This window comes from Xiphias gladius, chromosome 21, assembly GCF_016859285.1.
Source record: "Xiphias gladius isolate SHS-SW01 ecotype Sanya breed wild chromosome 21, ASM1685928v1, whole genome shotgun sequence".
NCBI lineage: Eukaryota > Metazoa > Chordata > Actinopteri > Istiophoriformes > Xiphiidae > Xiphias > Xiphias gladius.
In genome coordinates, this window is record NC_053420.1 from 31341610 (window position 1) to 31358242 (window position 16633).

At 39.2% G+C, this 16633-nt stretch overlaps 1 protein-coding gene across 2 annotated transcripts in view; it reads left to right on the forward strand.

Moving 5' to 3' along the window:
* Positions 1-8095: 8095 nt before the first annotated feature.
* atxn7l2a (ataxin 7-like 2a) overlaps positions 8096-16633 on the forward strand; it is a 28729-nt gene continuing 20191 nt past the window's right edge. Inside the window, exons 1-5 of one of the 2 annotated variants that reach the window (XM_040116180.1) lie at positions 8096-8291; positions 9328-9396; positions 10753-11092; positions 12134-12393; positions 13841-13923. In XM_040116180.1, the coding sequence (XP_039972114.1) occupies positions 8162-8291; positions 9328-9396; positions 10753-11092; positions 12134-12393; positions 13841-13923 (882 nt within the window). In that variant the 5' untranslated portion in view covers positions 8096-8161. The remainder of the gene's footprint in view (positions 8292-9327; positions 9397-10752; positions 11093-12133; positions 12394-13840; positions 13924-16633) is intronic. The other variant, XM_040116181.1, reaches the window with a different exon arrangement.

Consider the following 16633-nt stretch of genomic DNA (forward strand, 5'->3'; position numbering starts at 1 on the left):
ATACTGGCTGGTCAATACCATTTCTCTTGGCTAAGACAGGCAGAACCTTCCTGTCCCTGGTATTGTTGTGGCACACTCTACTAGAAGTATGGCCACTTCCTGGGCTGCTTTAAAAGGGGTAAATACTGCAGAGATCTGTGCAGGCAGGCTTATAAATCCATAGTTATAGCCATAATTAACGTTCTCCATCGCTACATTCTCCAATTTTGACTTTGCCTGTTTAGTTGTGTTGTATGTATTTCTGTGTTGTCAAATTGATCAAGATGTTTTTATAATTTGCTTGTGTTTTTTCTATTTGCACGTTTTCTTAAGTTGCAGTGCAGTGAGCTCTCTCAGCCACTGTACTTTATAGTCATTTGTTGGCTGGACAGCAACAGAGGGGGCCAAACATGTAAATGCAAATGTCCAATACTGACTGACTGACTGACTGACTGAGTGCTGACGTTACACCATTGGTCGGCTGGCCGAATGTTGGCGTTTCCCTGCTGGTCGTTGCTCTTTCAAAATGAATAGGCGCAAACAGTTTCTGTTACGTCATCGGGGCGGTGTTTACAGGCAGTTTTGCTGACTTAGTGACTTTTAGCTACTTTCTGTAGAAGAAAGTCACTAGTATACAGTGCAGCAGGAATTAGTCCTAAAACCTGGAAATAAGTTACCATTTTTGCACTTTGTGAAGATTATCTTGCTGAACAAAATGTATAAGTATCATAATCTTGTGTTTGTCACATATCTTTTTTTCTGCAATAATCCAAAAGCCAAAGGAAACATCCCATCGTGTTTTTGTCGAGGGAACCACAATGATGCTAACTTCTTGGTTGGCCTGAAAAAATACATCATCCCTGCTGCAATCTCTTGCCCCCCGAGCACAAGGTTAGGCTTTCCCTCCGCGGGCACACCTCTCTATCCATCTCATTCAACTGACCACACAGCAGCTTACATGAATGAGCTTCTAACGCTCTCTGAGTGACCATTTTACAAGTAACTATAGCTAAAATCACAGCAAAGTCGTTGTCTTTAACATCTGTGTATGGTAATTTTGTCAGACGACGTTGTGGTTATAAAATCAGGATTTTAGCATTGCAGAGCAGCAGCTTGGAAATGGCTTGGAAGTGACTGCTGGCTAACATTTAGCCTCAATGGGCTGTGTTTCACACACTGATTCATACTTGTTCTGTTTTCTGACAACATAAAACAGAAAACATGTACAGTAAATGAGAACAGCTTTATTGGGAATTCAGCTGCATTAAATTACTGTATATGTGAGCACAGACAGTAGGAGAGAAGCAGACAGATAAAGAGCGGCCCAGCCACAGACTAGGTTTTGACCTAGTTTTGTTTCAGAGTGAGTCAGCCGAGAAAGTGTTTCGTTAGCCCAGTTCAACAGGCAAGAATTTCTGAAGGCTGGTGTAACGTCTTTTGCTGCCACGGAGGAGATAATTTCATAATGAGTGAAATAAGTTCAGGGTGAAATTAACTGGAGAGAAAATCTGTCAACCACCCAAGAATTCCAAATTTCACATAAGATGAGCTCAAAAAGACTGAAGTTTGAAAAAGGCTAACTGTAAGAAAAAATTACTAACATTCAACAGTGAAAAGAGACAGTGTGAGTCTGTGATTGATGGACAAGATACATTACTGTGGGTTTTTACATAATACTGTATTTCATGTGTCACTTATACAAGAGAAAAGGCTTCAAAATGACCAGGTCTCTACTCTTTCCCAACAGGACACATGTAAAAGTTTCCTGTCCTCACTAAGTCTTCTCTCAAAACAGGCATTAGAACAGGGGATTCAGGGTCATGTAATTTCCAATACGAAGTTAGTCACGGTCTCACCTTGTTCCATGATATTGTAAATATTGGTAATTGGCATTGCTATTAGACAAGCTGTCTCAGGATACTGGCCTCAGCTGTATCAGATGAAGTGGAACACTAGCAGTACAGGGATGAAGCAGTTGTGTGTTCTTCTAGTGTCAAAATGTCTTGGGCCTGGGTGAATGTGCAATATGCGGAGGCAAGGGAGGTGATGAGGAGGATGAGAACAAATGAGACTAAAGCAGGCTAGACAAAGCAGTTGAGTCAGGGTGTATGATAAAAAACCTTTAGTTAGGAAGTGCATATGTAAATAAAGTAGACATGAAACAACTCATCCACATAGCATACCATAAAGCAGGGAACTTAATGTTGAGTATAACAGTCTTTACTCTGGAGTTACTATGTTAACCGATCCATTATCACCGTGCAGCACTTTGAATTTGTTTTGTTGTTCATTTTCCAGGTTTACCTTACCCTGTTGACTAAAAATCATCTGCAAGATGGGGCTGCAGGCAGGAATGAAACAGATGAAGACAGTAATGGTACTTAATTCTACTACATTCACACACAAGCACACAAACACACCAGGTCAGTTCTAATACCAATGCTTGCGGTCCTTAGCACTAATATACGCGTGCTTATACAATGAGTATCCCCCGGACTTAAATATGCCAACACTCAGTAAATTTAAGCCACACTGGATCCACATTTCTAATACTGCTCTGAAGTGGCATTCAGAGCCAAGCGTACCCCATGGTCCGCCATGGTCTAACACTCCAAACTAGTCCAGTTGTTGGAGGTAGTGTGTGTATAAGCTCATTTAAACTTGATCAGTTGATATAAACAATCTGTTCTCCATAATGAGATTGATAAGACTGATCAACGATTTGACATGGTAAACATAAACATGAAAATCATATCTTTTTTTAATAATTCCTTTTATCAATCATTTTGAAACATTCCTTCCTTGAAAATTATATCAGACAGAAATAATTCAAAATAATATGTTTGTGTCCTTTTCATTTACCATGTGCCTACATGCTTGATCCTGTAATTTATAAATGAAACAAACAAAATCTCTCTGTGCCACCAAAAAAACAGCTGCTCTGCGTATCCCTGCCCCCGTCTCAGACTAGGAGCAATGACACTACCATTTCGGCAGGAAACTCAAACACAAACATCTGCAAGAACTTAAAGAAGTGATACCAAAGGTTTCCCATGGCTTCTAGGATGCACTGAAACCTGAGCAACTCTCTTTGCCTTCAGTATGACTTCTACACCAAGCGCAAACACATAACGCTCCCTTGTTCTTAGCATGTTTTCATAAGGACACGTCAGAACGGTGTCAGCGATACTGGCCTTTTTAGGAAGATCAGGGGAGATCAGATGTGACTGATGTACCTTAAATATAGTTTCTTTGTCCGTGTCATTATAAAATTCAGTGTTTCTGCTGTCAGGTACATTCATTCAGTCACGCCGAGCCACTGACTCAGTTTTTCACCACAGTATTTCTGGCCTTGTGTTACATTACATAAAAAAGATCCCAGTGAATTTGGGAAAAAAGGAAAACCGACACCAAATGGTTACTTCCACTTCCACAGTCTGTAAGGTTAGCTTTTTACTTATTATGGACCCTTTACCTTGCAGGTGAGATGCTAGTTTGATTCTACAAATGGGTAACTGGAGAACATATTACTTACTGTACCGCAAATGAGCTGCCTAATCGCGGTTAAGGGCAATATTTTGCGGTACGAGTTTGGAGACGTAGAAAGTAAAAACACTTACAGTACATTTATTGGGTGTAAACAATTATGTAATGTATTTTCATCAGCACTCAGCTGTGGATATCTTCTTAAATCAGAAAAAATTACTCAAAAATATACAATTTTTCCCCTCATCATTATTCATTAGCAACAGAGTTCCCCTCAGAATGATCTAAAAACCTAATTTCTTTCTTAATCTACACCTCCACATACTGTACGTTTGACTGTCTTTTCGAATACAACAATGTGTCAGGTATCCATTGTACTTTGAGTAACTCATAATGATTTTCATAATTTAATTCCTACTTCACTGATACACTTTGAATGAACTCAGGGATGGATGCCAGGGTACTCGTGATAACAAACCACTGCACAGTGTTAATGACAGACATTGTCCTTGCTGTGTGCCTGGTTAAGTTCTTGGGAGTCTGGAAATAAAGTCCAGATTTGTGGGAGTGAGCATCCAGCATAGTTTGTCGTCCTTACCTAATATAGAGCCAGCCATGCTCATGGAACAGATCAACTTATAAAATCTCAGTAGCATAGCATAACATCACACGCATTCACAGCACACATCAGGAGGGTAACAACAGAACTTGAAGCACAGCAGCCAGCATGTTGGTAGTCTAGTGGTCTATAATTTGGACTGGTGCCTGAGAGTGTCAGAAAAAGGGCTGTTCTTTACTTTGAATATTATAATCAAATATTCTGTCATATCAATTTATTTTTATTTTTACAAGATGAATAAGGAGAGATTGATATAAGCGATACAGTACCACTAACATTAATTAATTTACTTAATTTAGATTTTTAGATGATCTAATTTTGATCCCCATGTTTATTTAGCTTAATTTTGTTGTATCTTCTGATTCCAAAAGTAGTCACTTGATTTATATTTATTTTAATTTGAAAAAGAGAAATAAGGAAAAAAAACAGAGGACCTCCTTATTCCGTAGTGACAGACTTCACCTCAGTTTTGTTATGAAAATCAACGTCTTTTTTATACTGCCTTTCATCCACCGACAGTACATTTGACAGGTCAAGTTCCATGGGTTTTCCACACTTTGATGACTAGAGGGCACTCTGACACTTCAGTGTGATGATTCCTGCTGAGTTAAGATGATTACAAGTGATCTTGATGGGGTCCTTGCAAAGGAGAATGACAAGAGGTAATCTATGGACTGTTTTAGGAATTTATACTGCATGTTTAAAAGGAGGTTAATCTTTATTCTTGACTGGGTTTTGTAGTGTTTAGAGGGCTGAGAATTTTGCACAGTGCATTTGTAATAAAACTTCAGCCCAAATGTATTTCTTCGTGCAGCACACAGTATTGTAATAGCTTAATGCCATTTTGGTGACTCAGAGTTTAATCCCATCTTCAAATTATTATTTTGACAGGATCATGACCCCATGACGACTCATTCAGAAGCCACAATAACAGGGAAGCAAACAATATCAAACGGGGCAGGTGAGCAGGAAAATGGAAAAGCAGTCAATTCTTAGATTTAAAGCATTTTTTTTGCTCAATTTAGTCATAGTCATTGTTTAATTTTGTAAAGATGTACGAGAGTGTGCTGATGATGTGCCATTCAGGAACAACACTGAGTAGGAAGTGAGATTATGAAATAAAACATATTCACTCAAACCTAATGTGGACATCACACTGGCATCATCTTTTGTTTGCAATATGAAATATTACACTTGCAACTTAAAGATAAGATAATCAATACTTTGCACTGGTGGGAGATGTACTCAGATCCTTAAGTAAAAGTTTCCGCTATAGCAATGTAAAAATATTAATATTAATCAATATTGCTTAAATGTTACTTCAATCAATACTAAAGTCCTGCCTTCAAAACCCTACTTAACTAAAAATACAGTAGGATAATCAGCAAAGTATCAAAAGTAAAAATGCTTGCTCCGCAGTAAAACATCCCCTGTCAATGATATTAAAAGTGACATTATTAGATTGTTAATACTAATGCAACAATTCTTAAACAGCATTTTACTGTTTCAGGGTTTCATCAAGGTAGAGCTAGTTTATCTACCGTAGATATGGTCAATAATTTAGTCCAGTCGGGTCAAGGTGTCAAGAGATGATTTAATGGGAGAGAAAAATCAGTAAGGCTTCACTTTAAATCCCCCATTTAGCATTTATAGGGCATATCTACACATCTAATAAATGGTTAATAACACACTATGATGTAATTACAAGCAGATCTACGTGTTTATTCATTTTTTTTGTCAACAACTCTTACTCCTCCTGTGGACACACATTAGCGGAGGCTGCTGTATAAACTGATATTGAACAACAACATAGTAAAACACAGCTGGAATAATATATGTCCTCATGGGAGAGTTTATGTTATTGCTAATAAATGCTAAATAGGGGCACTTAAAGTAAAAAAATTTAAGTTCTGATACTGAAATCTGTTTTCCTTTTATCTCATCTTTTTTTTTTTTTTTTTAACTTTTTTGCTTTTTTGTGAAATGCTACCTAGTTGGAGCTCAAACAATTATTTAGATGAAAATGAGAAGAGCAGAAATGAGAAGAGCAGAAAACAACTCACAGACACCTGAAATGTGGCAAAGGGCCCCACTTAACAATTTGTTGTATTTTAAAAGTTTATATTACGTTTTTAAATGTAAAATCTTAATCTGTAAACTAACTAGTTCAATGTCTCTCAATTAATGAAGTGGAATAAAAATTACAATAGTCCCCAATGAAATGTAGTACTCCCCCAGTGAATAATAGTGTGTTTTTGAATTTACAAAAATAGGCTGAACCGCAATCAATGTCCCACCCTTTAATTGTGTCACTGATGATGAATGACATGAGTCACATGAAGGTAAATATCAGTCCACTGACTCACATCTGCTGTGTGCAGGAAAGGGCAGTAGGAAAGATTCTATCTGCACCAGGAAAGAAGCTTACATAGGACTATTTGGACATAAATGGTTTACTTGCAGTGTTGTTAAGTAACGACTAATAGCATCACAGCTGCATCCATGCTCACCGTACATCACATTTGTGATTTGTGAGTGTTGTATTTGGTTGCATTACTGTATCGAAAGAGGTATTTCAAGTGTTTTATCTACCCTCGTTAACAGACATGAAGGGGACAAAATATTAGAAACATCTTTAATTTTAGTGCAGTCCCAACACCAATACTGAGAAAAAAAAAGAGCCAGCAGCTCTAAAGGTGGTGAGCAGAAGAAGCCCTCAACGTCTTCAAATCTAGTTCTTCTGGAGGCTCCACATGAGGCAATTTCCCCAGGACCCCAGACACCCAGAGGCCCGAAAATCACAGTTTTACTGTTTGTCAGTTCATTTTCAATCTGATTATTAGCTTATGTTAAGGCCCTGTCTCGTGTCACAATTTGGTTTTAGGACCTTAAACATTTTATTTCATATTGTGCTCATGTTGTGCATACTCCTAAATAAGTTTGTGTTTTTATTCTAATTATTAAAAATGAACCAAAACACAGCAAATCCGCAGCCAGGAATGATTCCAGGTGACAGCATGTATTTTTCCTTGCATGGAGTGTTACAGAAGTATTAGGGACAAGACTTCATAGGTTCAGCAGGCTTTCATATTTAAACATGTTTACCTCAGCTCTGGTGACAGAGACAACGGAGGGATGATATGGGTTGGCGACAGAGACTCTAGGAAACTTGTCTGGACAAACTATGTTAAGTCCAGGATAGTTTGCAGTATCCATATATGGTGACACTAAGAAGACTAATGGAAAAAGAGCTGCTCTGCTAATGCTCTTTTACAGTATATATTCTTTGTCATATTGTCTTCTTGTTACTGGTTCTGTCTTTAGCATGAATGAACCAAGCTCGTCATTAAACGCGTACGAGATTGTTTGTGGCCATCTGAAGGTTTCTTCAGCTACACAGACCCTCATCACTGCCATCCCACAGTCACACCAGAACAGGAGTACTGGTTGGTTTCTGGGTCCCTAGGTATATACTGCACTTCACAGTTTCTGGTCTGTGGATTGCACTGTACTCAATGTGAACTTGGAACCAACAGGGTACATATGCACAGTAGGTAGGAGTTGTGGGGAGTTGTTTTCTCCCTTTTTTTTTTTTTTTTTTTTGCAATGGTCTAACAGGTTAATTTACTAAATTATTTTATTGTTTATAAAGGATGGTAAATCCCTGTTAATTGAAATGGACCCTGACACTAATTTAGCCTGTGTTCCTCTCACTGTTTTGGTATTCACCTTGCTTGTATTTGCAAGTGTGCTATTGATTGATTGTTTCCATCTTTAATAGTGTTTTAATTGTTGTCCTAAAGGGTTTGCCTTATTTAAAACACTTTGAATTGACTCTGAGTTTGAAATTTGATATACAGATGAACTTTCATTTCTTCTTCACATTTTAGTAATTTAAGACTCGGAAAGAACGCAATAATGTTCTGAATTGGTTCGAAAAGAACTCAATGACATAATTTAGAGTCTTTCTGTATCAATCCCCTGCCTCTGTGTGTGGGTGTCCCTAGAACGCGCTCGCAGGAAGTTCCTATCCTGTCGAGAGCGCGAGATATGACGTAAGTTGCTTGCCGCGCAGTGATGATGGCGTCGCGTGAACGCGCAGTAAAAGTAATGGCTGCTCTGGATCGGCGGGTGCCTAGCCTCGATGATTTCGTGGGTCAAAGCTGGACTGCCTGGGCCGAATGGGCCGGTGTGACAGCGGCGGATGGTAAGGAGACACCTTGACGCAAACACTGGCAGCTACGAAGCCATTTAACCAAAGCACCGGGGTTTATTTTCGTGGAAACCGAGGACAGAGCTAACCGTGTTACCCAAACAAAGACCCTGCCGGGTCCTAGTGCTGGGTGGGTAACATGTTGCTCTCTCCCCGGTCCCACTGAAAATGCTCTCTTCAAGAAAAAATAAGTTTTAGTTATTAAGATATAGCCATTACGCTGTGTGTTGTATGGCTGTGGCCATGAAACAAGCTGCCAGCGCTTAAGGGATGCGTTTCATTTTGGTAGAACCAGCCGGGCAGCGTTGGCATCAGAGCGGAAGGAGGCTAGTGTGGATGGTTGGTCGAGCAACTTCTCGCCGTTGAAAGCTAGACTAGCTAGCTAGCAAGAGAGCCAGACTAGTCGTTGACGACGAGGTAGTTAGCGTTAGCATGCTAATGGTAGCAGCAGGAGGATTGAGAGTAGACACCGGTGACGGAGGCGGAGTCTGATGCTGTTGCCACCATGTAAATGCTGGCCCAGCCTTTGATGTTAGCAAACGTTACTCTGTGTTCTTTTCGCTTCATTTTAATATTCCCTGGAATTGCCAGCAACACCGCCTCCATTTAACGGATGTGAACATTTCTGTATGCGACAGGAAATCCCATATGTGTGACTTATGCCCAAAAAGTGCTTTTGCCCTTCCCAGCTTTAAGTATGTGCGCTCACTCATTGTTTGGCATCCCACCAAGTGCTACTCAGTCCATAACTATCAAATAAAGTCCTCCTCCACCACACAATACCATTAGCTACTTACTGTTAGCAAACTGTGAAAAAATGACTAGTAAAAAATTGAACGGCAGTCAGGGGAGAAGCAGTTGACCTGCATATCAGTCCTTTATATAACAGCTTAAGAGCCTGTTCACGTGCAGAATTTGTGAAGTAAGGTTATTCTTTGTCCCAATGATGAACCTGACATGCAACTTATGGAAAAAAAATCTTACCTCCTAAGTGGCTTATCAAACATGTATTTAAAATTTGATGTTTTAGGGCCTGATGTGGACGACTGCAGCAAGAATGGCAAAAAGGCTGCAGAGGCCATGTCTCTCAGTAAGGAGGGTAAGTCTGCACACTATCATCTACAAAAAATAGTCAAGGCAGTTGTTGTTTCAATTTGAGGGTCTATGGACAGATGGTGTTGTATGCTGTACAGATTGTAAAGGCCCTTGAGGCAAATTTGTGATATTGGGCTATATAAATTAAGTTTGACTTGACATCTGAAAACAAGGAAGCATGATCTGATAATCTTACTTGTGTGAACTTGCATTACTGTGCATGTACATTGACTTGTAAAGTCTCTGTGAATTGTGTCTTAGCTTCTCTTTGGCCTCCACTCTTGCCCAGAGAGAGTGAGTAAATGGAGCTTTTGGTTTGAAGAAACCAGGGCGAGTATAGGTAGTGTTGTGCTTTGACCGCTTCTGGCACCTACCCTGGGTGTATGAAGCTGCAGGTGTCCGACAGACGCTCCCCCTCTGTGTGTTCTTGTTAAAGCATGACTTGATAAATCAAAAGGAGTACCTTTATATTATTTCTGTGTAGAAGAAGAAGAATTTGCTGGGGGTGTACACATTTGTTTTGATTTGAAATGTGTAATTTTTTGCTTTTTCTCACTTAATTTGCACCTGCTTAGGGATTTGTTTCAGCTCATGTTTTACAGAAATCCAAACATTTCCTGATCAATATCCATTCATTGAATCCATTATCTATACCCTTTCATTCTGTTCTGGGACATGGGGGTTGAAGTTTATCTCAGCTAACACTGGGTTGGCTTCCAGTCTATCACAGGCTGACACATATATATATATACACACACTGTCTATAGACAGGCAGCTTTTCGCAGTTTCGTGCAAATTTGAGTCACTAATTCACCTAGTCTGCAGGTCTTTTGCTCGTGGGAGGAAACTATAGTACCCAAAGGAAACTCACTCAGACAGCACGGGATCATCCAAACTCCAAGACACACCATGGACTGGATCAACAATGCTGTCCTTGGTGCTAGATCAAAATAAACACCATTAAGCCAGCGTAGAGTTGTGTCCAACCATTGCATTTTATAACTACTTAAAAGGGTTACATAATGAAAATATTCAATTAGCATATTTTTTAAAAAGTGACTATATCATTGTCTGTAAATAACAACTGGTATTTCTTAGTTTAGTCAGAATGACACTGTAGGTTACCAAATGGCATTTACTAGTTGAAACTGTTGAACAGTTTAAACATTATTTTCTACCAGTGCTGTCCAATTCTGATGGTATGTTTTCAGTGAGAAGATCTGTCATCTTTCCGTAATCCAGCATGATCCCCAGCTGACTCACAAAGTGGCATTGTGATGTTTCTTCTTCTGCAGCCTGATATCTGGGTATCCATTGTATTCCTTCACCTCATCACTCCTCCTCTCAACTCTCCTCCTAGACATGTCCATCTTTGGTCTTTACCCTGGCCATGATGACTTCTTCCTGGTGGTGTGCAGCCATTGTGGCCAAGTAGTGAAGCCGCAGGCATTTGAAAAACATTGCGAGCGGAGACACGGCCCTGTGGCCAAGCTGTACGCCCGACTGCGCTCTCCAACTCCTGCACCCCAGCCCCAGCAGAGGCCCCACCATGGCCACTCTCCTTCTCATGCGACCAATTCTGCCTCTGGTTCATCCTGGGAGGGTCGAAGCCAGGGGGTTGGGCAGATGCGGGCAGCCCCACCTTCGCCTTCTACCCCACCCCAGTACAGACACTCCAAGAACTCCAAGGACGGAGTACGGTAAGAACAGACTGGGGCAAGCTGGGGAGAAACCCTAACCAGAGCTCAGTGGTCACAGGCTGAGTTCGGGTTTGAACTGTCTACTTTCTTTTGTTACCAGGAACTAGACAGTTCTAACCAGTAGACAGTAGACTATTGGTTAGAACTGTCTAGTGGGCTGGGGATGCTTCTTCACTTTCTTGCTGACAATTAGATGAGAAGATCAATACCACTTTCACATTTGTCTGGTAAATATAGGACTCAACCAGCAGCCAAGAGTAAATGTCAAAAGTAAAAATGACAAATTGCTGTTTCACAGGGGGTTATTTGCTGGACTATTTCTTGACTGGGAGCACTAACTTCCTGAAGTCTTCTCATTTTAATGATATCTTTGGTTGTTTCAGTTTGCAATCAAACAATCACGTGTCACCATTTGTTTGTTGAATTGTGTACAATTGCAATTTTCAAGATTTTGTACTATTGAATATAATAAAGAGAATGACAACAGGAAATGAGGACAAGAGAAGTAGTAAAGTGATGTGGAGTGAAAAGTCAACTGGAGAGAAAATTGGTATCCAAACAGATCACGTTTGGTCAAGGATGGTGATCTTGCAAAGCACCCTGAAAATTAAATATGCATCAAATTAGAGTCCAACCTCAAACGGCTTCACATGTTTTAATGCACTAAATTGGAATAGGGACAAGCCTTTACTCTAACCAACCTTAGACACTAAACTAACAGGGAAACCCCTTTTAAGAAAACATACGAGGAAAAGAAGATTATATACTGTTAACATGAACAGAGTGCACTGAACGAACAATTATTTTACCATTTTATGCTTTCTATGATTATCTGAACGATAGCCAATCAGATCAAAGCCAAACAATTACTCTAAACAAGTACTTTATTTTTGTAGCTCTACATACTACACTGTAGCTGTTACTTTGCTCAACATGTGGTATGTGATTCTATACACACACAAAAAAACACCAGTTTGCCAGTTGTTAAAATGTTAGCCAAAAAGTTAACTTTGCACTTGCCCTTTCTATCCCATCATTCAGACATTCCCCACTGGAGAAGTCGTCCTCATACAGCAGCCACACAGAGTCATCAGTATTCAAGCAGCCGCCGCCTTTGGATCCTCCGATGAGCTCTCCACCTCCGTCACTCAGAGATCCCCCATGGCCACATGGAAGCACCCCACCTGGTAGGCCTTTGCCCAGTGACAGGCCCCCCTCTCAGAGCCAGAGGAAGGACTCCTCTCTGGCCACTGCAGTGCCAGGCCACCGGATCCCCAGACCCTACAACAAAGTGGCCTCCAGTGAGTAAAGACAGAGAGATTAGGGTAATATTGAGTAAGAAGTTGAGGGATGGACGGATATCATATAGTCTGTTCTACTGATTATGCTTACTTGCCTAATAATCATGGTCGTATTTCTTAGATCCATGTTTAAAGTCTTTAAGAGGAAGTTGTAATTATATAATACTGCATAATATCATAAGATTATTGGATAATATATATAGCAATTGAAATTCAGTTTATACCCTGGAGAGTACTTAACTCTGATTTGCCAGAGGTTGTGTATTATTTTCAGACAATGTGTAGCTCTGAAGTAGTATCCTCACCAGAATTCCAAAGTATAACTGAAAGACTACTGGTTTCATATGTTTACTGAGCTGTTTACACTTATACTGAACCACCTGGCTCAGTATGAGGCCAAGATCCACAGCACATGACAAGGTTTTGTTTACCTTGATCACGTGTGAGTTTGAGTGCCACCCAGCAAAATGGGCCTCCACCAGCTTGGCTTGCCAGGTGTTCAGACCAAAAACAGCACTGTGGGAGCTGTGTTGGTCATGTTGTAGAGGTGTATTGATGAAAAACAATCCAGAAAAGCTAATTTGAGTATAATATCCATGAGTTTGAGGTCTTATCATATGCCAAAACGACACACAGTACTGTGGGTGCACAGTAGTTTATAATACTATGAGACAGGATTTACCATTCTGAAAAGTTATCATGGCGACAATCTTATTTTCCACTGACTCTGCAATTACTAGGTGGGATTAAGCTGAATTGGCATGGGCATGTATTTAATTGGCACAAAAGTAGAGTCAGGTTCAACTGACTCTGCATTTCTTTGGGGTTTTTTGGAGACCTAGGCATCTACCCTGTGCCAATGTTGTGTCTTTCTGGGCCTTGCTAATATCTAAACACTGCCTTACACTGTGTGTATACAGGTTGTGTATACAGCGTAGGGAAAGCATGTTAGCAGGCTGCAGCAGCTTCAGACTACTGTCAGTATCTACATGGGATGCATTTAGGGAGAGTACTGCTGTGTAGTCACCCATGTTTTGGAAACTCTCAGAGCCCGAAAACACAATCATTGAAGTTCCATGCGTGAAATTGAAGAAAATAGACTTGAACCTAAAAAGACGCGTTGGGTTGTGGTTACGCACGTAAAGTGTGACTGAAATGCAAGCTGTTCTGCAGCCTGTGCAAGACTGTTGATTAAAATAGAAGCATATCTATTCTGTCAGACGTGTGTGAAACAGATGACTGAAAAATGTATCTAAAACACCTCCTGTGTAGACAGTGTCAAGTGGTCAGAAACACCCAGGTAGTTGGAATTCATTTGATTGTTTAACACATTTTGGTGAGACTGTGTTAAATTTGTTTTTTGTCATTTTTAACAAATGTTGACATGGTTTTAATTGTCCGTTGATTGTGTGATGATGTAGCTGAGTTGCTATTTTTGTGTATGTAGAGAGGGAATGTGACTTGGACAAACACTGCGGCGTCCTTGACCCTGACAGGAAGAAAGTCTGCACTCGCCTCCTGACATGCAATGTAAGTTTCAAACACGCTCAGCCTTACCAGACTAATACCCTACTTCTTTTGCCTCAGATTCTGATGCCTTAGCAATTTGTCTTTATCATTTCTGTCTTTTTCTTGTCTTAAAATTTAATTTGTTTTTTTTTCTTTGTTGTTCAGTAAAAGGTTGAGAGGCTTAATTTCAGCATCCAGTCTTTTCACCTTTTAGTTTTGATTCGTACTCGTACTCAGCAGGAAAGTATGTTGTGAGTTTGTGGTCTCTCTATCACTCTAACAACAGCCAACAATTCAGATAATATTTTTGGTTGTGTGCCATTATCAGATAGTTGACAGCAAACAGAAATATGGCTATGGTAGAGAATGGAGTTTGATGGAGGCACTTAACAACAAAGGGACACCCCTAAAGCTTTTTTAAAATACATAAAATGCAGATGCTAAATGGCTAACTGTAATATACTTAAATGGCAAGCAAGACAAATAGCAGTGTTGGAATATATTGATGACTGGCCCACAATTTAAATAAATAATTTGGAATTCATTTTTGATTACTTTCAGGTCTCATTTTTAATGAGAAAGTTACATTTTGGGTGGACTTTAGGGATTTGGAGTATGTTTGAAAAAGTAATTCTTTTTTATCATTTACATTGACAACTAGTGCCCGTTTATTTCCATGCTAATGTATTTATTATTGTTAATCGTGCTTGTTAAGCCTCAAGGAAATACTGTTAGTATTTCTTCTGGGGATAAAGTGATGATTTCTTTCTAGGTCAATATTTGATATTTTCACTCATAGTGATTTTTTTTTTTTTAGTTTAGTAAAAAATTATTTGTAGTCTGTAACTAATTTCATAGTTGTATTAGGGTATATACAAATGTGTGGCAGATAATGGGGAAAAAAAACAAAGTGTGTTGGTAAGGTGTTGTTTCACCATGAGCTGCCAGAACAGCTTCAATGCTCCCTGGCACTACTTCCAAAAGACATTCCCTCATTTGGTGTTTTGATGATGATGATGATGATGATGATGGTGGTGGTGGTGGTGGTGGAGAGTGCTGTCAAACACGTCAGTCAAAAATCTCCCATAGCTGTCTATAACATTTCACATCATTTTCATATTCATCATTATGTGTTTCCCCTCATTAAGGATTTAATTTTTAAATTTGTTGTATGCCTTTATGAACAGACAGAAGTAATTGGCAGATACATGTAGTATATGACAGTATTACAATCCAAGCCAAATATTTCCACATTAGCAGTTATTCACAGACAAAAAAGGAGCTTTGGAGTAATGTGATGATGGAACAAGTGGAGTCAATATCTTTGACTCCACTTGTTCTCTTGCCTCTGTGTTTTAATTTCCCTGTTTTGTTGTGCATTAGTTACTGCACTAGGTGGATTCGTATAAGGTAGAAGTTAATTGTTCTTTTGAAGAAGAATTGATTATCAGTATAGCATTTCATCATATATGCGTTGTATTTGTGGAAGTGTTTCCACGAGTTGGATTTATTACACGTTCTACATTTCAGTGAAAGTTGCTATTGCACATTGGATGACTTGATAGTTGACATTCAGCGAATCACTGGATTCTTGTGTACCAATTTGCACATAACGCAGTGTGATCCTATTGTTAAAATTTCTTTAATTTTTTTTTTATTATTTCAGTAAAACATTTCAAATCATAAGACAGGATAAAATTACAGTCCAACATAGAACAAAGGACTGTATAATCACCATTGAAAGAGCAAAGTAGAAAAGAGTGTGAGAACAGAGTAGATACTTTCAAATAAATACAGTGGCAGTCACAGCTCCTTTTTACTGATCACCACTGACTGATACTGAGCAGTAAAAATGGTTCCCAGTAGAGGAAGAGTACTTATATGGTGGCTGGTGTCTGTAAAAGAGGAAGTGTGTGTGAGAGACCACATCCAGCTGGGTAGAGACAGGATGACCTGATTAACAGGAAATGACAGGAGTAACGGGAAACGCATGCAGGAAAACAGCCTGCATCTTATACCTGTTGTAGGTGAACAGGCTCTGTTGTAGGTGGCTGTATTTTCTCTTCCACCCCTTACTAGGGAAGAAAAAATGTGGTGTAGTCATTTAATCTTTAAAAGTAAGAAATTATAAAAATTAAAAATAGAAAATGAAAAAAAGATTTTATTGTCATTAAATATAGAATAAATCAATGATCAGTGAAAAATTAATGTTCATTAAACAGGGATGTTTAAATGGTACAAGATCAAAATAATAAATCATGATTCATTTCTGACCCTTTGCTTCATGTACAGCTTCATGTGCTCTGTTCTTCTAATGATATGATTCGCTTTTTAATAGCAGAAATCCAACATAAATTTTACAAATAATTATGATTATACGATAACAAATGATGAATGATAATGATGGCCCAGCACCATTTCCCATTGTGTAAGAAGAGCCATGGCGGGGTTGAAGAGATTAGTGTGAAACTGAGGTTCATTTTGTCATTCTAACTATTAAAAACTAATTAAAAATAAAGTTTATCCATGACTAGGTTGTAAAAACCAACATCAGACAAAACATAAAACATCAAGACAAAAATATACAACATGTGAAATGTATGGATTTGCTCCAGTACCTTGAGAAAGTGAAACCTTACACCCTAAAATAAACGTGGGAGCAAAAGTAACAGTGGGAGCAACTAGCTGAAGTCATCACCATAGGGGGCTTGCAAAGCTGTAACATGAAATG